The 27,300-nt window shown below is 32.1% G+C and overlaps 1 protein-coding gene across 3 annotated transcripts in view; it reads right to left on the bottom strand.

The window, feature by feature from the left end:
- The window catches only part of LOC126733555 (uncharacterized), a 77,961-nt gene that overhangs the window by 32,919 nt on the left and 17,742 nt on the right, over nt 1–27,300 (bottom strand). Inside the window, exon 1 of one of the 3 annotated variants that reach the window (XM_050436887.1) lies at nt 23,883–24,026. The exons of 1 other annotated variant lie outside the window; for it this stretch is intronic. In XM_050436887.1, the coding sequence (XP_050292844.1) occupies nt 23,883–23,912 (30 nt within the window). In that variant the 5' untranslated portion in view covers nt 23,913–24,026. Of the gene's footprint in view, nt 1–23,441; nt 23,607–23,882; nt 24,027–27,300 lie in introns of those variants that run through there. One more of the 3 variants, XM_050436888.1, reaches the window with a different exon arrangement.

Below are 27,300 nucleotides of genomic sequence, written 5' to 3'. Positions count from 1 at the left end.
CGGTACATTTCTCCATTCAAATTTCCGGGCAGAAAAAACGGACCAACAATGGAGCCGCCCAAGATTCCCGCCCAAACATTTAACTTCTCAGGGAACTGGGTATGAACTTCACGAAACTGGCTCGGATTTGCATTTGATCAGTAGCGGCAGTTATGACGATTTACGTTGCCATTAAGAAAAAAAGTACATTCATCTGAAAAGCAAATGTTGTAAATAAGACGCGGATTAACAGTTATCATATCACTAAGCGATTCACAAAATTGCACTCGTCTGTCAAAATCGTCCTCATTCAGTTCTTGAACCAGATGAATTTCGTAAGCATGGAATTTATTATGCTTAAGTATCCTATGAACACTACTTTTGCTTACTCCTGTACTCGTCGCCAATTTTCTGACACTTATTCCTGGCTCGGCATGAAGTTGACCTAGGACAGTTATTTGCATTGCTTTATTGACAACAACAGCATTTTGAACCTCACGCTTTTTATTTAAGACACTGCCAGATTCGCTACATTTAGCAACTATTTCTAGAACGTATTTTCTGTTGACTCGTTTTTCTGGATGAAGGTCATTAAATTCTTGTACCATTCTATTGGCACAATTGTTATGCCGGAAGAAAAACTCTATCATCTCAACCCTCTCTGCAGTAGAATAAACCATTGCTAACAGTGTTTCAACACGTAAAAGACTGGGTAATAATTTAAAACTATTTAAATAAATGCTGCTTTATGAAAAAAGTACCAATGATATTTAGCAAGCTAAATAAATTCTTCAGATACTTGTGTTTGCATTTTATTTGGTATTTTGTTTTTATTTATGATATGCTGATAAGGTGTAATAATAATATTAACAATACTAATAAATTTTTAATCATGTTTTAATGATCCAATAAAAAAAATTGTAAGAAAGGGTTTCAGGCATAAAGGTTTATTTAAAGCATTTTTTCCAGAATTTTATTTGGCTTTCATATCCAGAAGAAATCCATCAGTCACTCAGAAGTCACCATTTAAATTTAAAGTGAAAACGCTTTCAACATAAGGTACAACACGATCCCTCTTTCTGTTTAAGATTTAAGGGGTGCTTTCAACCCCTCGTAAAGGATTCCAGGTATTAGGTGGCCTCTTAATTAATAAGTGACCCCTTCGAAAATAGGATTTCCTTGTTCTTTTAAAAATATTATCCAAAAAAGAGTCCACAATACCTTTTTCATTTTCGCTGTTTCCGCAATTTTGACAAGCTGTTTTATCCAGAGAAATAATTTCAGCCACTTCAAATTTGGCAGTTATATTCAGAATTAAAAGACCTTTAAAATAAGGTATCATACGACCCCTCTTTCTATTTAGGATTTTAGGGGTGATTCCACCCCCTCGAAGGGGGTTGCTGGTATGAGGGTGCCTTGGTAAGGAAAAGTTGTCCCCCTCAAAAATAAAATCGACGTGTCCGAGATTTTTGAAAAAAAAATTTTTTTTCATACCGAAAATAGCTCTGTTTCGTTTTCGCTGGGACACCCTGTATGTAGGTACGTAAGTAGTGGTGTATTGAGGATCTGAAAAATTGTTTTATGATTGTTTCTTCTTCTACTGCCGTTTTCTCTTTGACTAAAATATTAAGTATGTCGAAGATGACAAAATATATTGTCGAAAAGTCGATGTAAACACAAAAACCAGATATTAGTGTTTCCTTTTTAGTTGACCCCAATCCAGCTAAATATTCCACCAAAATAATATTACGTAATAACGACCACGACCAACGCTTAACATCATTTCATAAAACAACTTGTTATAAATGACAAATAACCCATGAAGTTTACGGAAAAAATATCAAAGAGCATCAAGTTTGCGCTGGCACCAAAACATCGCCAAAGTCCACTTATTTTTTTTTCGAATTACGCAAAAAACAAAAACATCCTTCGTTCGCAGTAAACCTCGTTTAAAATGCCAAGAAACTGGTGCAACCTGACCACTTTTTTTGATGATTCCTCCCGGGTTTAATTTAATTCAAGATCAACCAGACGGCAGCAAAATGGTCGTTTCGTTAAGCCGCATTTACACTGTGCAACAATGTTTAATAAACTTCTGTTGTACAACAAAGTTGAGACCTATATTGCAACAAGTTTTAGAATGAATGAAAAAAAGTTGAACAATATTATACAACAAGCGTGTTTGACAACATAAAATCGTGTTTCGCAACAGGTTTTACTTTTCTCACAGCGAGTCGGTTAGATCAAAGGAATTCTGTGTTCTATAATTTTTTTGTTTGTAAAACATGTTTAAAAATCTATTTGGACCTGCAACTTGTTGATAAAAATTGGCTGATTAGTGCATAAATACCCCTCGTCAGTGGGTTTTCGGCTGACGCGTCGCCTTACGTCGTCGACTTGTATTGGCATGTATATCGTTTGGATATATTACTGATTATTAGACTAATGGACTGACGTCAGACAGATGTTTTTAAGTTAATTAAGGAGTATAGAGAAAGAAAACACCACTGACAGAATACCAAAAACATTTTATACAATTATCCGACCACTTAGCTTTCCATTACCAGATGAATACCAGAATACGGCTTCATGATGCAGGGTTCCAATGGTGTGAGATTTTCCGTTCCACGTAAATTTTCAGCTGCAGGCAAATTTAACTTTCCTTCCTTCAACATTTTCTTGAAATGGCAGTTAGCAAAAACGCCTCCATCTGACAACTGGCCTTGACTACCCACATTAACGTAAGTAAAACAATATTCAGAGTCTACAATTGCCATCAGTATAATGCCGTGGTATCCTTTGAAGTTGAAGTATTCACTCGAACTTCCAATAGGTGCTTGCAGTTCTATATGTATGGAAAATTACATTTTCTCTCGAAACCTTCTGCTATATAAAGCCAATCATCAGCACTGCTTCGAGTCATTACGATGATAATCATGCATATTAAATTACAATTTAGGAGTTGTTCATAACTTGCCTAATTTATTGATACAACATTATATTTTTTTGTTTCAGGTTACCGAAACAGATGTGTCAATAGATAGTGAAGAAATTACTACCCTACACTCTTCAGAAAGTGATAATTTACTTGTCCCACAAATAAAGCCATATTCTGCTAGAGCTAGAACAGTCAAAAAAAAATCTAATGCAGTGGCAGAAGAAGTGTATTTCGTAATGAAGGGGCTTCAGAATAAAAAAGAACGTGATGAATTCGATGCCTATGGTGACACTGTTGCAATGACTCTTAGAAAACTGAGCACAATTTCTGCAACTTATGCGAAGTTTGAAATTAACAAAATTTTATTCAGTGTCGAGATGGAAATATTAAGAGCCACCTGCTCCTTCTGCTAGGCCCGTCAGTACAATATCCTACTCTTCACATGACTCCAACACTTCTGCATTGGTTTCTACCCCAATGCATGTCCCCCTTGGATAACCCATCAACACAGCCGGTAGTAGATGATGACAATACAGAAATCGATACATTATTACTTTTTCAATAATCAACCCATATCATAACCTACATCATAATGATATTCTTTCGTTTTTGTATTGTTCCTTTTATACAATAATAAAATTAAGATGACAATTGCATTTTAATAATTGAAAGTTTTTGTGAGGGCAAAGAAGTCGATATGCAACAGTTTATTATAAATAATATACTGTATTTCTTTAGAACTTACCTTAATAAATCCCTGTACATTGTCGATTAGGGCATCGCAGACTTCCTGTACAATATTGCAGATGCTCGATGTAAACATTTTAAAAAAATATGACAAACTTTTGTAAGAGTCTCCAAAAACCGAAGGGTAACAGCAAGTCTTTCTTTAACTGGAATTGCACCCCTAAACGATGTGTTTTTCTTTCCAATTTTTTCAAATTACTCAAAGTCTGAACTGGTCATCTTTAAACAGTCTCTAAAGCTACCATCAGTTCGCAATTCTCCTGCCAACAAATTTGTATAATCCCTTTTTAAGTTTTGTAATAAATCGCTACTACTTTTCTTAGGCTATGGTTACACTGCAAGCGATTTCGCGCGAAGGCAGTTTGCCTAATGAATGCACGCGAAAATGAGTGGTTTTCTAAAATTCGCGCGATTAAGATCAATTTCATAAGTTTTAATTATTAAAGCACAGGTTATGAACGACATTAATTTAAAGTTTTATATCGAAGAAGAATTTTATACAGCTGAGAATTCAGTATTAAAATTAATTACATTTAAAAATCATTATTTAAGCGTACACTACCAGATTTTCGAAGAGTCCAAATTGAAACCGATAAAGTTCTTTGAATATTAACGAATGAGTAATGGACACGTATTCTTATATATTGAACGCAATAGAGGAATAATTAAGAAAATAGCCCTTCGAGTAAGTAAGTAATAGTTACTCGAAGTGCAGCAAATCTCATTTTAATTTTAAACCTGTGTGAGATTGGTAACAAACGTAACAATACCATACTCCCAGTGTTTCTCTTGTGGAGTTTCATTTTCGAGGCCAAGTTTAATGCGTATTGATGAGTTGGAGGGCTGAAATACGGAAGGTGAAGGACAGAGTGACGGCGAAGATAACTCATATCAACTCGAGTTAGCTGAAGCAGGTGATATTGCTGACTGAGGAGCAGTTTTGGTAGAACACGCAACCTGGGCCGCGAAAGAACTACTTGCATAAATAACATTTTCTGGTGGTTAAGTTGAGGACTTGATTTCGTTAAGCAGAGGCCTTGTTGTAGTTGTAACTGTATATTGAGCTTTCGTTCTTTTTTCAGGTTTTTAAAATGAGGTACTAAGCTCATTAAGAAATGATAGTCATAATCTTTATGTATTTCGGTTTCCACTTTGTTTAAAAAAGTTTAGAGTTTCTTGTTCTATTGCTATCATTCTTTTCGAGACATTGTACCCGCTTTTTGTAGGTTTCTTTGGCAGAGTTGACTGCTTCTTGCTTGAGAATTCTCGCTTTTTGCGTAATGATTCCTATTGTTTTTTGTTAGCACTAGTAGATGGCAAAAACTCTTCCACGTCGTTTGGATGATCATCAACGGTATTTTGTGTTTTGGGAGATTCTATTTCACCATCTAATTCTTCATTTGATTCCTTACTTATTGGTAATATTGGGTTATCTTTAGGTAGCGAAATTTTTCTTGAAGTACCCCTTCGTGTCATTTGATCTGTCAAGTGTGGCCAAGAAGAACCACTTTTTTCCCATCCTGTCGCACCGGGCTGTTTGTATTTAAAAGTTTTTTGAAATTCTCTTCCAAAAGTGTCTCGTAACCCTTTCCATTTCGTTTTTGCCAGTTCACCCAAAAAAAAAATCAGTATTTAAGATCTGCTTAAGTGAATTATACTATGCATGAACATTTATATTACTAGATATATTATATTTTATTTATATATTAAATTTTCTTCAGATTTCTGTCAACTGGAATTGAATTTCGCTCCTTAGCCTATTCATTCAGAATGTCACATAGCACAATAAGAAATGTCATATATGAAACTTGTACAGCTAGTTGCAGCTTCAGCACTTGCCTCAGCCTATAAAGAATTTGCTATTGAAAAGTTCTATAACATTTTATGACAAGTGGAATTTTCCTAATTGTGTTGGTTCCATTAACAGAAACCATATCCGGATTAAATGCTCTTAAAAGTCGGGAACTATGTTTTATAATTACAAACAGTTCTTTTCCATAGTACTACAGGCTGTAGCCGACGTAAATTATAAATTACTTTGCATTGATATGGCATGCAAAACGATGGCGGAACATTCGCTTCTGCCACATTATATGAGCAACTAGAATAAGGACATTTTCTTCCAGAAGACCAAAAACTTTCTAATTCCGAAATAGCCCTACCACACGTTTTACTAGGTAATGATGCGTATCCTCTAAAATCTTATTTAATGAAACCATATTCACGCGAAGAAGAAATATTTAATTACAGACTGTCACGGAGTCGAAGAAACGTAGAGTGTTCATTTGGATTAATGGCAGTAAAGTGGAGGTCGCTTAACAAACCTATAGAATGTCATTTTGATAAGGTTGATTTAATAGTCAAATGTATTTGCTTATTAAATAATATTGTTATATTATTAAATAAGCAAAATAATTAATAAACAAGTTAATTTATGAAATACTTGACTTTTCTTAAAAAACATAATGGATATTTCGATTATATATTCATTTTCGAATGTTATTTCGCAATCTACTATTTATAACAATATAATCAGCTTCTAAAAATTGTATTTTCCTATAAGAATTGCTTACACAACAAGATTTCTGCCTAAATTTAGGTTTATTGTGATGTCTATTGGCATGTGATGAAAGTTCTTAGTTACAAGTAGAATAATACACTTATTTGTCTAAATTTTATGTGACAGGAACAGTACTAGGTCCAGAATCTTAGTTCTTTGACCTTGAAATTAATTGAAATTAAACTGCCTAAGATTATTACAAGGTTCAAAATTGACAAAATGCTGACCAATGAAAAGAAGGTGTCAACCAGTCCAATGTATTGCAACTCGACCTATCAAATTCACAGAGTAAGCACAATTTTACATTACGTGTAAACAATAGATCTGCCAATAAAGCATACGAGGTACGAGAAAATCGGTGCAATACCACAGCAGTATATTAATTCATAGTATATGTATATGTTCGATTAATCAAAATACAAAATTTACTTACTGTTAACATTTAAATCTGCTGTCACTTTGTTTCACTGTTTCTTTGGTCCCATAATCCAAATTCCTTCTATCAAACACCAAGAGAAAAGTTTTTCATTATATCCATAATATTTTGTTTTCCAACAAAATGACCAAAAACAGGTCAGAGCCCAAAAAACCGCGCGACTGCAAATAGTTCGCGCGAAAAAAACAAACCCGTTTGAACTTCTAGTGACGACCAGCGATTCGCGCGATTAAGTCCCTTATACTCTAACCACTTGCATTTATTTATGCGAGTTTAATAATTTGGGCGAATTCGCTGGATTTTGCGCAAAGGGCAATTCGCGCGAAATCGCTTGCACCTTAACCGTAGCCTTAGCTTCCAAAAAAGGACGTTCCCAAAATCGCCTTTTAGCCCTTTTTTTCTTTGCACAACTTATTACCGGACTTCCGCGTCATCCTTCACTCAGTCAACACATGGTTGTTCTCGTCCCTTCCTATCCTACGGATTCCTTTCCTTAACCCCTTCCTACCCCTTGCCGTTAATACAACGTGCATTTCAGAATTAAACTTTGTAAAAGTTTCTATTCCACTTCCGCGTTATCCTTCATCTTATCAACACGTGGTTGTTCGTCCTTCCTATCCTTTAAATCCCTTTTACAGACCCTTCCCTACCCCTTGCCGGTGGTAGCTGATCCTATTCACGCTGGTAACCAGGCCGGATGAATCGTGGGGGAGGCGACATCGTGCATTGAAAAGTTTCGATTATGATTGATAATTTAATATAGTGAAAGTGTCGATTCGAGGAACAGGGTAAATACCCGACGGTTTTCCCGAATCTCCAAATCGTGCTGGCAAATTTGCCTCATAGCAGAGCCATCAATTGAACAAAACAACAACAAAACTTATTACCGCCACTCATGCAGCAGCCACTATTGCGTCGTCACTGCTTGAAGCCATCACGCCAACTGACATAAGTTTGTTAAACATGTTGCATAGTGTAAACGCGGCTTTATCGTCTCACAGGTCGGTTATCGTTAAAAATACGCGTGCAATCATCGGCATAAATTTTTTTTCGTGAATATCGGTTGCATGGAAGCCATATGAGATGCGCACCTGCCTTGTTACAAGACACTTTCTTCTCTATTGATTGTAATTAACATTTCAGGTTTTAATTTCACTTCCCGTGATGAGACGCGCACGCTAGTGTGCGAATAATTAGGATATTGGATCACTTAATAAGAAGTATCTTATTTCGGGTTTGTATTCCAAGAATAGTGGTAATATTTGTTATAAATTTGACCTTTTAGTGTATGCAATAGATAAATCATATCATATTCAATCATACGCGAAGAAAGAATTTGCTGTTAAATCGTCCAAAATTACACTTTTTCTTTATCATTATTCATTTTCAAACTCAAAAACTAGTAGGTGCTTCACATGAAGTAGCCGTGCAATTTCACGCAACAATTGGGGAACAATAGGAAACACTCTTTTCTTTGCGATGCATTCATATAAAGAGGACGAAATTTCGATGCCTTTATAACAAAATGAGGCTAAGGCGAAATGTTTACGAGGCTATTATGATAAAACAGCTGCTAAAGGGAAACGGTGATTCCTTTGTAACCCAGGTTAAATTCCTGGAAACCCTTTAAAAAACCTGGTTATGTAGATAAGACGAGTTCACATATAGTGTTTTTAATTCTACTTTAAATTAACAACCTATCGGGCGAATTTGAAAATTTGTAGCAATTTTGCAATTGAGAAAAAAAATTCGGTTAAAAAAATATTTCCTGAACTTTCCTGAAAAATGCTCATGATACTCTAGAAAACAACGAATACTATACAGGGTGTTTCAGAACTATAGGATCAAACTTCTAGGGGTTGTTCAGTGCAACAGTAGAATCCATTTGAGTATAGGAACCCATGTCCGAAAATGTGTCACTACGCCACTACAGCCCTGAGACGGGTTTAAATTTAGAAAAAATATTAATTACCTAAATAGGATCTGATGAATTTATTTTTACCTTTTGTATATGATATCATCACAACAATTGTTCAAAATGTCTTCCTCCAACCTCAATACACCGATTTAAACGCCGCACATGATTTCGGCGGACTACACTAAAAATTTGATCCTCGTTTTGAATGATTTCAAAAGCTGCTGTTATTCGTCCAATTAAGTCTAGCTCTGATTCTACTGGAGTTCGTAGACTAAAGACTTTACATGTCCCCACAAGAAAAAATCGAGCGACGTTAAATAGGGTGACCTAGGAGGCCAAGAAACTGCTCCACCTCTGGCAATCCAACGGTGCCCAAACCGCTGAGCCAAATACTCGCGTACTTGTACAGCAAAGTGAGCCGGCGCTCCACCATGCTGAAACCACATTTGCTGTCTAACGTTTAGTGGAACATTTTCAAGGTGTTCTGGGAGAATTTCCTCCAAGAAACGCAGATAAATAGGTCCTGTTAACCGTTCCGGTAGAAGGTATGGCCCAATTAAATAATCATCAACAATGCCTGCCGATACGTTGACAAACCAACGATTCTGATGTTTCCTTGGAAAAATTGCATAAGGATGCATAAGAAGCATAAGAACACCCTGTATATTGCTTCAAATACTAGACAGAAAGCTAAAATAACCTCGAATGACTGGATTAAAAATTGAAAATGACTTTAAAAAATTGGAATATGCAACGAATTATTCTGAATGTGCAAAAACAGTGAAATATGGATTCTATAAATTCAGAGGAAATTAAAAGTGGCTTCAAATATCAGACAAATTTAAAATATCTTCAAATGCCACGATTAAAAAAAAATTACTTTAAATAAGCTAATTTATAGATAAGAAAACACTGTGACAGCTTAGGAACATAGGAATAAATATTCCAATACAATTCAAGAAAGTAAAACTAATATTTGGGGTAATAAGAAAAAAATAATGCCTGTAAGGAAAATACATTTCAAAAGTCCAAAATATATTGTAAGGTTATTGTAAACACCAAGAAACCAGCTGATCCTCCGTCATTCCAGAATTAAACCGCACGACGTCTTGAAGGTTAGCTAGCGGGAATCTTCCGGAACAGCATTCTGCCGAGTATATAATGAGCCGCATGGACGATAGTTGTCGGTTCAGTGAAGTTCGGAGTATTGGTGAGAGATTTAAATAGTTGTAAATAAATGGAGTAAAAATAAATACTTCTAATAGTCGTGAGTGATTGTGGGGTCTTGTCGACTTTAAGTATCTCCGATTTTGTAATATTTTAGAATTTAAGCAAAAAAAGTACTTTGAAAAGAATGGATTAAGAGAAAAAATTTGCGGATTATTCAGGACGCTAAAAAATAATATTTAATTCCTTTAAAATATGCTAAAATTGCGGTCTCCTCTAGTCTATTTGATGATCGAAGCTCGTTGCTATTGATAACTACATTGTCACACTTTTGACATAAGGACTCGGTTGCCAAATTATTTATATTTTCTATAATAAATATAATTATTACGCTAAATCTCAGCGTAATAAGTATTAAGAAACAAACACGTCTGAAAAGGTTGTCCTATATAAGAAGAGAAAACATGGAAGACATCTAAATATATCTGCCAAATTATTAGATCAGTGTTTTCACATTATAGTAGTAAACGAGTTTCAGTATTTGTATATGAGCTAATACTATAAATATATAACTCAATTCGATCTAACCCAACCCAAAAGACCTTAATATACTAAAAAAAATTATATGGAAGGAATAAGTATGGCAACGTTGTCACCTCGCAAAGCTATGTCAAACGTCAAAAAAATGACAGGAAAATGGAAGGAAATTTTGTTTTTTGTTATTTGTTTGCAAAATATATATCATATTATTTTTAGTTCAAATCGAAATCTAAAAATAACCAAAGCAATAATTAATTCATTCTTAGGTACGTTTTTTACACGAAAATAACGGACTTAGTTACAAAAAAAGGTAAAATCAATTTTTTTTAATATTATATAAGCAATTTATTAATTTATAAGCGTGTAAGTGTGCAAATGAATTAATTGACTATTTTCGATTGTTTTAATTCAGACTTAACGAACATATAGTTAGACTTTAAATACCTATATGAGAAAAATTATGGTTGCATTTGACATGAAGAAATAGCTATAATTATTTGAAAGAAATGACGTTAGGAGTTGAAGACATGGTTAGACATTAAAAAATTCTAAGAAACTTAAATTCTTGAATGAAAATTGAAATTCACTCTATATAGACTCTCTAAATACTTGGAATATAAAGAAAATTACCCTAAAAATACAAGGACAGAGAAATATGTATTTCATCAACAGCCCTATAGAAATTAAAACTGGCTGGAAATAGCAGGAAATAAATTAAAATACCTATAATTAAAAATAGATTTAAATATTTAGAATATAATATAAGAGGTTACTCCAACTTAACAGTTCAAACATAATGGTGCAGTCCAAAAGAAATTAAAAATGACTTAAAAAAAAGTGGAAAAAATTAATTTAACTTTAAATGCCTAAAACTAAATTGAAATACTTAAAATATATTAAAAAATTGCTCTAGAAATCCAAGGACAGAAATAAGTATTAAAATAACTCGAGAGAAATGATACAGATATTCGAAATTATTTTAAATATTACGCATATGTAAGAAATCCCTTTAAAAGTTAAAGAGCATAGGAAAGAGTATTACAGTAATTCAGAATGACCTGAATGACTTTAAATATCAGGAAAAAAAATGAAAATAGCTTCAATAGGCAAAAAAAGTAAAAATTGCTTTAAATACTTGGAATATGTATAAATAATCACTTTAAAAGTCCAAGAAGACAGGAAAGAGTATAACAATAACTCCTAAGAAATTTAATATAGCTTCAAGTACCAGAAAAAAACTTAAATTGTCTTCAAATAATAAAGAAATTAAAAATCAATTTAAATACTTCAAATATGTGAGAAATTACTAAAATTCAAGAATATCATAATAATGTACTTTATTTAGCACAAGCTATAATTACAGTACATTAATTAAATAAGACTAAAATTAAACTAATGTAAATAGAGGTCCTTAAAATTTTATTAAAGTTGAGTTTGACCGCTTTTTTGAAGGAGCCCATGGATGGTGTAAGTCTGATGATTTAATATCATAAATTTTAACTGCGTTATAACTAAAGAAGCCTTAAAATTCACCAGTTTTTTTCTTATTGTGTATAAGAAATCACTTCAAAACAACAAGGAAAGGATCTACCAACAATTTAAAATTAAACAATTACAATTAAAAATGCCCTTGCGTAATTCCAAACAGCACACATTCTCCAATGGATGTCCTATATTGGTCGAAACTAGGTCGAAATATCCATAGATTAATTATGGATATTTTCTGCATGATAATTTTATACAAGCCAGTGGATTTTAAATTATCTTTATCCAATCGAGTAAGTAAAAATAAAATAAATAAAGAGTAAAAATAAAATTAACCAACCAAAAAGTATAGTTAATTTTATTTTAATTATTTATATAGTTAATTATATAAGTTCAACGGATACATTTTGTCTGATAAGCGATTGGATTCTATTTTTACAGATCCATCGAACGTTCTTCAAAATCTTTCTTCATTTTGATGAATATGCTTAATGTACCATGGATTTAGGAAATTCTTGATATAGATGAATACTTCACTATTTGCCTATTTTTGTTGTATGAGCTGCATAATAAAATCCCTTGATTGTGAAAAATTACAATATGATCTAAATAACTTGAGAGATTGATAATAAAAGAATAATATGAAACTGAATGCAACTAAATGTAAAATTATTACTTTTTCTCGTTCTAGAAATACTATTGATTTCAATGTTATTCTAGGGGTTTGGTTTTATTCTTCAAAGTTCTTGAAAGATATTTAAATCCATTATTTATTATCTTATTAGGACATTTCTTACTTCCCTAGGTCTTTGAAGTAATTGCTTAATTTTTCGAGGCATTTGAAGCTATTTTCCATTTTTTCCAAACAGTTCAATTGATTCTTAATGTTATTCCAGGAACTTTATGTCATTAAAAGTTCCTGCCGTACGTTTAGAACCATTGCTTAATATCTTTTGTGTTATTGAGACCCTTCTTGCTTTGCTTAAAAACGAGTCAGAAACCATTGGGTAAATACTAATGAACTAATGAAAAACCTTTAAACCTATCAGCATTAGATATTTCTATAGATCGATCAGACGTTCATTTTTTCTTTAAAGATGAACGTCTGATGAGATGATTTAAATAATTACCGTCCAGTATCTTTGATTCCAATAATATGGAAGGTTTTTGAGCTACTTTTAAAAAATCAACTTTATATCTATTTTGAACAAAATGAAATCCTCAAAAACTTTCAGTATGGGTTTAGGAAAAAACAATCGACTGTTAAGGCTATACTGAATCTTCTGGAGTATGTGGCTGAGGGCTTTGAAATGGGGTCCCATGTTGGGGCAATTTTCTGTGACCTTTCAAAGGCCTTCTGAGCAAGCTTAAACTTTATGGTCTGACCCCACCCAGTTTATCACTTCTTGAACCTTATCTTGTTGGACGTGTACAGAAAACCTGTTCGGGTGGAGCTTTATCAGAAGAATGCAAAATAACTCATGGTGTGCCACAGGGTTCTATTTTGGGGCCACACTCTTTATTATTTATGTCAATGATATCGACAGGTCAATTGAGTCTAGGCTGCTGCTGTTTGCTGACGACACCACTGTTCTTTGCAGGAGTACTAGTTTGCAAGAACTGGAGCTGATGCTTGTGGAGGTAAAGTCAGATTTGGGCAAGTGGTTCAGTGCAAATAGACTTAGCCAAAACGGAGAAAGTCCTATTATCTTTGAGAAATACAGAGGCTACCAATGTTGAGAGTTTGGATGGGGTGAGATTCTTGGGTGTTCACTTAGATCCTACTATGATATTTGATAAGCATGTGGAGTTCATTGCAAATAAATTGGCAAACAAATATTTCTTTTAAAACGCTTAAAAGGTACAGTAAATAGGGTGTTTTGTTAATGGTTTACCATGCGCTAATAAAGTCCATCTGCCATTATGGTCTCTTGGCTTGGGGTCATAGGAGAATCTTTAAACTGCAGAGAAGAGCACTGAGGGTTGTCGAGGGTCTGGGTTTCAGGGACGATGTGAGAGACTCTTTCAAAAAACTTAAAAATTCTTACACTTCCATCACGGTATATCTTTGAATGTCTAACATATACAAAAAATAATTTACATAAATATACCCAGAGATCAGAAATTCATACTCACAGCACTCGACAGGTAGATTTCCTGGAAATGCACTTTCTAAGACTCAATAAATCTCGTACCTCAACTACTTATTATGCCTTAAGCTTTTTTGATAAACTTCCTAATAAAATTAAAGCACTAAATGAAAAACTTTTTGCTGCCTCAGTAAAAAAATTACTTGCTGATAGAGCCTTCTATAGCTTTGATGAGTATCTACAACTTCAACTGTGAAAATTGGTAAAAATGAAACAAAAATAGGTTTTAGGAAATTGAAGTTGATATCCAAAATTTTAACTGTTTGTAAATTGTAATTATTTTATTTAGTATTTGTGAAATTGTATCTTGGGTGTTATTTTTTTAATATTTTAGATAAGGGTTTTAATTTGCAATGTAAAACTTTAATAATTTGTAAGTGAAATTATTTTTTAATATGTATTTAATATCTATCTACTTGTGACGATTGTAAGAAATTTTTTTTTCATAAGCATGAATAAACTTTACTTTACTTTACTTTACTTTAAACAAAAATGTATAGAGCATACTATGGATTTAGGCAAATTCCTAGCCGATGTATTGAAAAATAGTGAGAAGCAATTGGACGATCCGAAATGAAAAACCACTCGACTCCAATTTTTCCAGATTCATTAGATTTCCATCATTCGTCCAAGCTGTATCTTCATTTTAATAAATATAGCGTACGTCTTATGCCAATACTAAATTTTTAATTTCTTGGCTTCAGTACAACAAGAAGTTATTTGTCAAACAATAATAAAAAGAAATCGGATTCTGGACAATTCCAGATTTCCATTTGACTGTGTTTAAAATAAGAACCAAGGTAGTACCGTTTAATGGATCTGTTTTACAACTGCTTGTATGTCCAATGGATCTTTTGCATTGAAATGTATGGTTTCATTGGACATCTATCTATTTTTCGTAGTTATTTGGATATATTATGTAAAAAGTCACTACTCATTGGATTTTCCCTTTACATGAACAAATTATCTCTTAAGTGGACTTATTTTATTTAATGGTCCATTGGTTTATTATGTCCACTGGACATTCACATTTCACAAGACGGATATTCATCGAATAGATTTTCTCCTCCTCGGATCCTGCCTGGGATTGAAAAATCATATTGTTGTCACATCCTGATAATTGTCATAAATGAAAAAAATAGATCAGCATCAGTGGCTTTATATGAAAAATTAATGTGGAAAAGAATGCAGAACTTTCATAATACAAATGTTGAAAGTTTATTCGTAACCACAAAACTGACTGATTTAAAGATACAGATGGCAACATGATAGAGCTGATCATTGACATAACAGAATTATTAAATATAGTGACAAATAAGTTTGAAGTAACGCATTTGAAGCAACCTATATCTTAACAGGTGAAGTTCTTGACGAAGTTCATTTCAAAACTTTAGTTTGTTAATGGTTTATAGTTGCTCTATAATTCACCTCTCTGTAACTTATGGTCTTTTAGATATTGCAAAAATTAATAATTGATATTTAGTTCGACCACATAATTTATCCTAAAACTGGAACACATAAGCTCTCACCGCACTTTTGCATAAATTTTGTAAACATACGTCATAAAATTGAGAAAAAAACCAAATTCTTGACCACTGCGGACCAACCTACAACCAGACATTTTTCTTGTTTGACCCAGCTTTCTCACTATATTGTAAATTGTGACCAGTTCGTAATAAAAGTGTGTTTTAACTTAGTCTCGGCATGAAATAAAGTAAAAGTGTGTTTCCATTCTATTTTATTTGATCTATTACAAATTTTAGATTGTGCTTAATGAGGTGAAAGAGCAATTAGTTAAAATGTAATCACAATATTATGCTTCAAACTGAATTATTAAAAGTTGCACAAATATAATAATTCAGGAAATTTAAGGAGTTCCAAATATAGGATTACGTCAACAATATAAAAATATGTATAATATTTTGAAACATTTAATTTTATTGGAAACCTGTTACTGTTATTGTAATTAAAACTTTTAATTAAAATCTCGAAAACCAACGTCGCAGTTAAGTTGAACCATGGACTGATGGATTTAATGAATAAACTTCTGCTTTAATAGTATACTAATTTAAAGTTGTAAATCGTAAAAGTGAAGTTAGAAGTTATTCTTTGGACCCCTCGGGCGTTGTTGGAACTATTTCCAAGGCATAAAAAATTGAAAACTGTTTATTTCTTAATGTGTAGTATTTGGAAATTACGTGTGTTGACCTAAGTAGCGAGTCTATTTCAAATGATGTAATATTTTATTCAAAAAATATCAACCAAATAACTGGTGATCGGACAAAACCTGGTTGATTTTTACTTATTTACAATGTCAAGTCAATGTTGTAAAATTACCTATGGTCATAATTGGTATCGTAACGATGTCGCAGTAACTATACGAATTACTATAGATGGCTAGTGAACTTTTATAAATGCACTACGACGACGAAAGACTCATAGTTTTGACATAAGTTTAATTAAATAAGGTCAAAGCACCTTTGAGGTAACATGCAACAGGCATAATAGCATGTATTTTTTTATATAAGACATTGTTGACATCGACTTACCTTAGGCTTAGGTCTAGTTGACGTTGTCAACGCTTTCCCAGCCGCCCTTTTACATCATTCGTTCTAACATTGCTTACAATTTCGTAGCCACAGTAGAAACTGGTATTGTGGCGACCTCTATGCAACATTATTCTTAGTACAGTACAGTTGTAAGATGACTTTACAACATTACATATCGCCAATGAAATTTCTTGGAATTTACGTGAATGTGCAGTAGTGGAAAAATGCATGAAAACAGTTAATAACGCCTTTTAAATAGTAATTTGAAAAGACACCACCATTTAAAAATATGGTCAATTCGTGAAATTGAAAGCTCGTTATAATATACTCGTTGTCAAAAATAAATCAAACCAATTATGGAACACCTTAAATGGCAGGCAGAGTGAACTAGACCCTTTTTGTGCCTTAATGTTTGATGTTGATACAAATTTAAGTTCTAGACTTTTTCATGAAAAATTCAGTCAAAGAATTTCAGGATTTGAAAACTTAGGTTCTCTGGGCAAAAACTTTAACCAAGCAAATCATGCTTTTGTATTCATGATTCGTATTACATATAAAATGTCAATGCCCTATTTTTTTACAAAACATACAGTAAAGACTCAGGTTTTAAAAAACCTATTAAACAAATGCGTTAAAGACTCGCAGTTAATTGGGATGAAAGTCTGTCTACTATTTATATAGACTATTTGGGATCACCACTATACAGGAGTTAACTATTCAGTACACTGACAACAAGCAAACTCTATATTACTTTGAGGGCAACTATTACTATAAAACATAATATTAAAGAATTGGTTGAATGCTACATATTACCCGAAGACATTTTTTAAAGTAGAAAAGTATAAAATTGCTTAATGGCTTTAAATTCTATTAATTTCAAAAGATATATTTACAAGTTATGTTATGTACATATTTGCCCAATTTAGGCAACTACATCAAATTGCACAGTCAGCCGGTATTCTCCTTGGTTAAAATAGATATTTTGTAACATAAAAGATATGAAAAGGGCAAGAATATGTCCGAAAAACTGGCGAAAAAGTTCGAGATTTTGCCTCTTCTGACAACACTTAAAAATAAGTACAGCTGGTAGTTCTGATCACACATTTTAATATATGATTATCGTAGTAAAGCATAAGACTCTTTTATGAAGTAAGAAGAAAGGTGGACTGAGGAGTTAAATCTTGTGGAATGCCTGATAATGTACGATAAAACTGACTTAATTGCACTTAACTACGTAGTCATGGTTTTTCAAATACTCCTTAATCAGAATCAATTTAGTTGTTACGATAACCAACTTCTTTCAGGCTTATAGTGTAATATTGCAAAATGAATATCAAATGCCTTTTCAAAGTCAGTGTAAATGACATGCTATTTGTCCACTTTTATTTAGAGAAATTAGAAATATAAAAGTGAAGCAGTAATTCTAAGCTATTTTCGTGATTTTTCCTTCTTTCTATTTTCGTGAATGTCTTTACTATTAATATTCTTATATTACTGTTAACACCATAATGTAACAACAAGCAGTGACATATTTAAAAACCCATTACGAAATATTTATAATATATGTCATACCACATAATACTTCATTAAGTATTAATGTACCAAAAAGTCAAAAAACACATAATTTGAGGATAAACTAGCAGATTACAGGAACCAATAGAACACTGATAATTTTTATGTATTAGGCACAGTATTTAGTGTACTACAGTGTACTATACTAATACTTGCACGTAGCTCTAAAAATGCACAAATTTTTCACCAGCATACATACATAAATGATTAAATATAAGCATATACAGTGCATCCCAAAATTTATGTCTAAATTCATTTAAAATTCAGGGGTGTGTTCGAAAAAAAAACGCTCGGACCCATCGATTTTTATTTCAAGTTGCGCATTTTTGTACGTGAAGTTTGTATATACAGGGTTGCTCAAAAATAAATTACGACCATCAACTTAATTTTTTCAATAAAAGCACCTTTTTTTCATATCATTTTTTAATTTCGCGTGGAATTCTACGTATGTTTCATGCATCATGTCCTATACCTAAAGTCAACAGTTATCGAAAAAAATACGACTAAACATTATTAGTCCGGGGAATCTGTACCATATTTCATGACAAAAAAAAATTGCAACCCGCAAACGAATGACTGAATATGGTAAAGGGGTTCAAAAAAAAATCAATTCATACCTGGGGTAGTTGCGGGGTGGTTTTGCGGGGGTGAAAACTGAAAAAAACAGCTGAAGCATTTTTCTATCGCCATTTCCGGCGAAAGTTGACGCCCAAATGAAAAGTGCTTAATAGCAAAGTTGTAGACAATATAAAAATCTATAATTTTTGTAGAGGGCACTTTTGAACATAACCTCAAAATGTTCAAGATAAATGCAAAAATTGCGAAATTTTTTTTTTTCGTTTTTTATTTTTCATTTATCCAAAAATTATGCAATTTTCATAAAACTTGGTATAAATATACCCTTTAGTATCCTAAATAATCTCTATTTTTTTCAGTACTATACAATAATAATTTTTCAAGAAATTCAAGTTTTTCGAAAAAATTACTTTTTTTTTAAACGAAATTTGTCCTTCAGAGAATTGTCCTAGGAAGTTAATATGGGGCTTATTTTTTTTGTTTTTATTTCTACTTTTTAATAAAATAAAGAAAGGTTATACTTCCCATTTGAAAATAAGCCAAAAAATGCAAAAAACTGAAAAAAATTTTTTTGCAACAATGAACTTTTTATTAATTGTTAATAATTTACTAAAAATTTTTAAAATGTCAAAAAAGTAATCACACCACTAGATTCTACGAAAAAAAATACATAAGAAAATATATATTTCATCATATAAAGTTCAATAGATTGTTTTATGCTGATATCTGATTTAGAATACGTTGTTTAGCTTGTTTTTAGAAGGAGTGAGTTGTGGCTTGATAAGCATTGTGTGTGTATCAGTTCTTTTATTAAAGAGTGAAAATACAAGATATTTCTTACAAAACAAGCCCCAGAGGCAAAAAAAAAATTAGCTATGCTGCCCAAACAAACAGCTTTAGAAAACATTGGATTTCTTGCCATCGGAAATTACATTACTGGGAGGTTGCTTTATTATTTTTAACTTATCGCTAGTATTGTTTTTATTGTCCATAAGTACATATGTTTTACGAAAAAGTTAAAGGTAAATGGTAAATCTATATCTATTTTGTGAGAGTGTTAAAGCATTTCTAGGGTGTAGTTTTTCAATTTTAATTGTTATCACATTAATATTTTTTATATATCAAGACAATCTTAAATTATTCTTAAAAGTTGATTAAATAATATGTAAAAACACTATATATAAATTTCTTTTTAGAGGATATTAATCAGGCACCTTTTAATTCGGGCCACTCAGCTCGAAACACAGATTACTTTCGGGAACTAGGATCCATCAGCCAATCAGTTGATGATAAATAAAAACAGTAATAATTTCAGAATAATATTATTTATGTTACCTGAAAAATAGCCGAAGAAGCAGTTAATTTCTTGAAACAACATATTCCAAAATATCCTACAGTCTCTTCTCACTACTGTAGGAAAAATTCGAAAAAAATATACTTATATCCAAAACTAAACATAAAGCTGATGCACAGGTTGTACAAAGAAGAATGTGTAAAAGAAAACTTGGAATGTTTAAAGAGTCGTACTACCACCATATTTTTAGGTCAAATTTTAATTTATCATATACACATATCCATAAGCCCAGAAAGGATCAATGTCCAACATGTACGTCGTATGAACCTTTTAACGCAGAAGCCAAAACAAATATGCTGTAAAAATACGAAGACCACATTAAATGTAAAAAAGAAAGCCAGATAGGAAAAAACTTGGACAAGGATGCAGCTAAAGGACATTCGGGACAACTTTGATTTGCAGCAAGTACTGTATGTGTCAAAAGATCCCACTCAACCCATTCTGTTTTACAAGACCAAGTTAGGCACACACAATTTTACTATTTTTAACTGTGGAGATAATACTAGAAAATCCTACGAAAAGTACGAAATTTTTAAAAATAAGGACATTTCTTTATTTGACCAGATAATTAATATTAAACCGAAACAAGGATCAAGATGGCAATTTGGTAAATTTGCACCATATTAAGTGGATCAGGTATGTGAAGGCATTCCCGTTTATAATGAAAATAAAAACTAATTTTGATGAAGATTTTCGTAGTATCATGATTCTTCCACGTAGAGGAAAACGAATTACAGAGGCTTCTATGGAAAAATTTCTTAAACCCTTACACGAAGGAAAGAGGAAAATTTAAGCATTAAACATTTAAAAGAGGTTTCCACTTCTGGAAGTGTTCTAGATGACCGTCGGATCTTTTTTACAAGTTTGCTAAGTGATGAAAGTGTTGAGGATGAAACTGTAGTTCCAGATGTAAATGACCCTGAAGGACTTTTTCTTGGAATAATTTTAATCTTTCATTATTTTGATTAGGATGTTCTCTTTAGGCTGTAGCTTTTTAAACCACTACCATTTTGACAAAGCATGTTGTGTCAAACGTGACTATCTGCATTTTTCTTATTTAAGTTTATATTTTTTCGTTTACAAAAATCTGGAACACTACATATATGTCATTTGTCTTATTCAATTAAAAAGTATGTAAATTAAAAAAGGTGTTTTTTGTAATATTTTTTTATACACTTGATTTGATAGAGCCTATTAAACCTTATTTTGTGTTTCCTGAACAATTAACATTTTGAACATTTAACTTAATTTTCGTTCTTTTTTTATTTGTTACATGAATCGTCTTTTTTTCGATAACTCTTAATAACTTAAGCTATAGGACATGATGCATAAAACATACGTAGAATTCCACGCGAAATTCAAAGATGAAATAAAAAAAAGGTACTTTCATTTGAAAAAATGAAGTTGATGGTTGTAATTTATTTTTGAGCAACCTTGTATATACAAACTTCACGTACAAAAATGCGCAACTTGAAATAAAAATCGACGGGTCCGAGCGTTTTTTTTTTCGAACACACCCCTGAATTTTAAATGAATTTAGACATAACTTTTGGGATGCACTGTATATTTGAAGAGATTTATAAGAGAATTATACATTGAATATAATTTCAAGCGAATTTGACCGAAGAGCTTTTTACACTGAAAGTACGCAGTGTTCTTTGTCAATTTATTTTTATTTAATCTTAATTAAAATAATTCAATCAAACAATTTACTAATAAAGTACAGCTGGTTGTACTAATCAGTTTTTACACTTTTATATATTTTATTATCTGCCTGTTAGTAAAACATAAAAAAATTTTTGGCAATCTTTCATGTACCACTTATGTAAAGCAAGAAGAAAGGTGGACTCAGAGTTAAAACTTGTCGTAGGTCTGATGTGGGATAAAATGTAATTTAATTTAAATAACTACCTATTAGTCAAATGTACTTTAATCAACCAATTCTTATGAGAACAAAATTCTTTTTCAAGCTTATAGAGTAATATTGTAAATGAAACTTTATCAAATGCCTTTTGAAAGTCAATATAAATGACTTTCTGCTTGTACACTTTACAAAAAAAGTAAAAAATATCTTGAGTTACTATTGACTTAGTCATCAGAAATCAATGTTGACCAATACTACACAAAATTATTAAAATTATACAAAAAATAACGAGTTATTATCAGTGCCATCTTATTTTTGAGAATAAGTCACACCGATATTTAAAAAAAATATTACTACTAAATCATTATTTATATTTGAAAGACCTAAACTATCATAAAATAAAAATTAAGGCGATCTGGGTGGTAGAGGTGAAGCTATAACTTTAGTTATTGTCGCGATTTTTTAATGAAGGTTTCTTAATTTTCATTTTTTTTTAAAGAGACTGTTTATATGTTATTAGTATTATTATATTACTGTTATACACATTATTTAAAGGATCACAGGATTTAGAAGAACACCAATAATTGTCATACTTATCAGCATAAATACATGAATAAATGCCTTTTAATTAAATACAAGACTTCGATCATTAGGCATAAAATCGAGGAGGAAATGAGTCAAAACTCGTGCACTTCCACATACATCATACAGGTCAGACCAACTCAGGTCTTGGGTGTGGTCAAACTATTCTCAAAACTTAAGCGAATTTGACCGAGGACCTTTCTACACTGAAAGTAATTTTTGGTAATCTTTCATTTATGTGAAGCAAGAAGAAAGGTGGGCCCAGAGTTAAACCTTGTGGTATGTCTGATGTGGGATAAAAATGCCTTGATTTTAATTAACTACCTACTCATTTAAATACACTTTAATCCGCATTAACCAATATAATTAACATTGTGAATAAAACTATTTCAAAGGCTGTTTGAAAATCAGTGTGAATGACTTTCTACGTTTGTTCAAAAAAATTAATTAGAAATATCGTGAGTTACTGTTGACTTAGATGGTCGAATCAATGCTACATAAAATAATTATTTTGATTATTATACAAAAATTAAACGATCTACTGTCAGTGGCATCTTATTCCTGAAAATCTAAGGAATAGATTTGCGTCATTTCACTCAAACATACACACATTTACAACAAACAAACACACATGTAATCAAATATAAGAATTTTATGATTAAACATAAAATCGAGGAATAAATGCGTCAAATATATCATACACGTTGGACCAACAGGTCTTAAGTGCGTTCAAACTTCTAATTGAAAATGAAGTTTTCAAGTAAATTTTATTTACTTACACTGATAGTATTCAAAATGAAATTGTGCTCTCTGCTTATCTCTATTGATAATATTAACTTTTAATATAAGAAACTAATTAAAAAAAACATGTTATTCAAATCCTATATAAACACCATTTCCTGACATCTTAAAGCTGTTTTCGGTTTACGTGCCAAATTTTAAAATTAACTGCCCTGAATTTGTCTGCTTAATGTAAACTCGCTTGATTTTATTATATGTTTTAACGTCTTAAATGATACTTTACCACGTGTATAGTTGACATAAATTCAACTTTATTACAGACAATCACAATACAAAGGCAACATTCAATAGTCCGTGCACAAAGCGGCAGCGAAAGTGGTATTTCAATTCGTAGGTGGAGACAAAACTGGTCTACAATAAATACATTTTGACCTTATACTTATGAATAAATGGACCGTTTCAAACGATATTACCGACTATTGTATTTGGCTTCTAAAACCCATATTTTATATTTACTTTTAATTGCCCTCGTAATTTTCGCATGAATTAATATCAAAATTGAAAAAGCTAATTAAAAATATTTTGGTTATGTACGTACGCCCACATTAACGTCTTATCTGGGCATATTTTTGGCTAAACTCTGATAAAAGAACTTCCTAAAATCTGTGACAGACATGTAAATGTGATTATCGAATATGCTATACAGGATGTAATGTAAACTTACCTCTTCTCTGTGTAGACTCTTATAATCCATATGAAGAGTTAATAAATAGGCAATTTTTTTTGAGTCACAAACACGTATACTTTAATTTCCGCTTTCATAGTGATGTGACGACGAACACCGCATTGGTATTAACAAGATTAAAAGCGTTTAAGATAAAAAAAATATCAACCAAATATTTAGTAAATTAGGTACTTACGTAAGGAATTTGCTTTATCGTACTTGGTCAAACAAAGGACACTTACTTTTTGCAAATGCTTTACAAATATTATTTTTGTTAATTTATTTTAAAGTTCTTAATAAATAATTAAAGATGACCCGGTTTCAAATTTATTACATCATAATTTTCTTTCCTTAAAAAAATATAATAATCAATAATTAAAATGTTAAGGGGAGTAAAAACCAAAAGTATATGCTGAATGGTCTGTGTTACTCTTAATTAACCTATACAGGGTGTTTTTTATATATTGCGACAAATTTCAGAGACGTGTTCTTTGGACAAAAATTCGCAAAGAAGTTCCTACAAACATAGGTCCTAAACCTTTTAGATTTTGAGCTACAGCCTGGTAAGGTTTTAACAAAAAAATGATTTTTTTTCGATAACTTAAATACCCCTGTAGTAGATATTTGTCCAAAGATTGGTATGCAGGGTCTGTGTATCCAGAGCCATTTACCAACATACTTTTAACATTTTTACGTTCTCCAGTGGCGTGTGTGCGGGTTTTCCGCTGAGTACTTTTATAAAGAAAAATGGTACGCCACTGGTTTTTCTTGTATTAAAAAATATTTTTAAATTCCCCGTTTTATTTGCAACATTTTTGATCCCTTGGACTTTGTCCGTTAGATGCACGGTTTTCGCACAAAAAATTAAAAACCATGGACATGTTGCTCAGATTTGATTAGACTTTTTTTATTCTGGTAATTATTCGTTTTTTTTAGTTTATTGCAATTTTAATAATAAATAATACAAATTTTATTAATTAATTTAGTACAAAAGCCAGCTCAATTTAATAAAATTGTAATTGAGGATTTAAAACTTTTGCTTCTACAATCTTTAATTTAAAATACAAGTTTTTAAGTGATAAAAACATATTTCATTTTTTATTATTTATTTAAGTAATATTATTATTTTTACAAAAGTTGTTCAAAGTGTGCTCCTCCAACATCAATACAAGCATCTAATCGACGTCGCATTGATTGCTGGACACGTTCAAAAATTCCTGGTGTCTGCCGAATTATGTCACAAGACATAATAATGCGATTACGCAATTCCTCCACGGCATCAATTGGATTTCTATAAACCAGTAATTTAAAGTGGCCCCACAAAAAAAAATCCAGCGGATTTAAGTCGGGAGACCGTGGGGGCCAAGGGTGAATACTTCCCCGACTAATCCAACGATTTGGATACGTAATATCCAAATACTGCCGAGCCACTAAACTAAAATGGGCTGGAGCACCGTCATGTAAAAAAAACATTTGCTGTCTGAGCTGAATGGGGACATCTTGATACACTTGTCCAGTCAACCTTGCTGGTAAAAAAATGGACCGATGAGAAAGTTTTCAATAATGCCGACCCATACATTAAGTGAAAACTGGTTTCAGCATGTGGGTTCTCATAATGCCATATGTAGTTATTGTGGAAGTTCATAATTGCGTCCCTGGAGTAATTAGCCTCGTCGGTGAAAAAAAATTTTCTTATAAACGGTGCATCTTGCCTTATGCGTTCTTGCATCCAACGACACAAAGCCGTTCTTTCGGAAAATCGCCTGGCAAAAGTGCCTGCACCCGCTGAATATGATACGGGTATAAAAGGTTTCTTTTAAGAATATTCCAAACTGTACTAATGTGTACCGTCTGAGCAATTTTCCTAGTGCTTGTGGTGGGATCTTCCTCGAATTCATTGAGCATCTGTTCTTCAATTTGAGGAGTAACCTGTTCGGGGATGTCCGTTTTCAGCGGTGAGTTTTTTAAAGCTGCCGGTTTCACTTAGACGTCGGTGTGAACGCGTAAACATGGAGTGATGAGGAATAACACGATTCGGGTAACGTTCAGCATAAATACGCAAGGCTTCTCGTGCGTTTCGGTTAGCCAGTCCATAAATGAAGTGCATATCGCACATTTCATTATTTTTGTAATTGTTAGCCATTTTTTTTAACAAATTAATCTTGTCAACTGGCGGACAGTGACTATGATTTAAAATTTAAAATATCACAAAATCTTACAAATATCAACTTTATCGTGGGCAGAGGAAGAATGTGGTAAAAAGATTAAACTCTTAAACAAGAATGTGATTATCGTTGCGGCGGCGTTGTCCGTAGTTAAATAACATTTAAATTTAAAAAAAACTTACTTTTTATAACGATCATAGAAAAAATAAATTTTAGCGATCAGTCAAAGTAGAAAAATGTTTTTTTATTTTTTTCACGATATAATTTTATTATCTGAAATTTTTATTATTTAAGAGTACTTTTACGTAAAAAATAACCGCAATGAAAATTCCTTTACATTTTGTGGATTATATGGTAATATTTTCTAAGATCATAAACCAACTTGCGGCATGTGTTTTGTTTTTAATCCACGATTGATGTGCAGCGTAAAAAAACAATAAATATTTTTTATTTGAAGGTTTTTATTCATTTTTGACTTTTTACAGTTAATTAAAAGATTATATTCAGACGCCTATAAAATAATACGCTTAAGCTCTCTATTAATTTCGACAAAATAGTGTCTCAAAGAAACAAATGTCTCAAAGATATTGATTACAAAGTCAAAATGAATGGCAACGTTGCCCATAAACGGTTAAGTTCTGTTTATAAATCGTTCTACAAAGATTTTTCAAATTTAGTGTCAAATAGTATCATTTAAATACTGTACTATCGATAGATCTGATCATTAGCGTATATAGAACAATAACTCTGATTTTGTAGTGCCTAAGAACTTCTTTTTTACCTTCAAATCACCAAAATTTAAACGGTGTTTATTGCCAAGTGAACTTCGACCCGTGCGCTTTTAAACGTCGATCACATCGATATCGGGTACGTAAAAATTGTAGTAATTAAAATTAATAATTGTAGTATTTGGAATCTCGAGCGGAGTTGCCGTGATTTACGGATTATCTTAGCAGTATTAAAATGCCAAAAACCAAGACTGAAATTTGCGACATATGTCTTAAGGACGTTCTTGATGATCATCAAGCACTACTATGTGACAGATGCAACATATGGAAGCATAGAGAATGCTTGTCTATGTCAAATAAAACTTATGTCAAATTAAGCAAATCCAAGGACGAGTGGCTCTGTGGCAAATGTAACACCAAAGATGGACCTGGTTCTGCTTTACGTGGAAAGAGGGATTACACTCTGGCCGATATTATGGCAAAATTGGAAAAGATTGAAAATGAGTACAGATCTTTATTAACTAA

The sequence above is a fragment of the Anthonomus grandis genome, chromosome 2 (genome assembly GCF_022605725.1).
Source record: "Anthonomus grandis grandis chromosome 2, icAntGran1.3, whole genome shotgun sequence".
In the NCBI taxonomy this organism is placed as follows: domain Eukaryota; kingdom Metazoa; phylum Arthropoda; class Insecta; order Coleoptera; family Curculionidae; genus Anthonomus; species Anthonomus grandis.
This window is presented reverse-complemented; position numbering and strand designations above follow the sequence as displayed.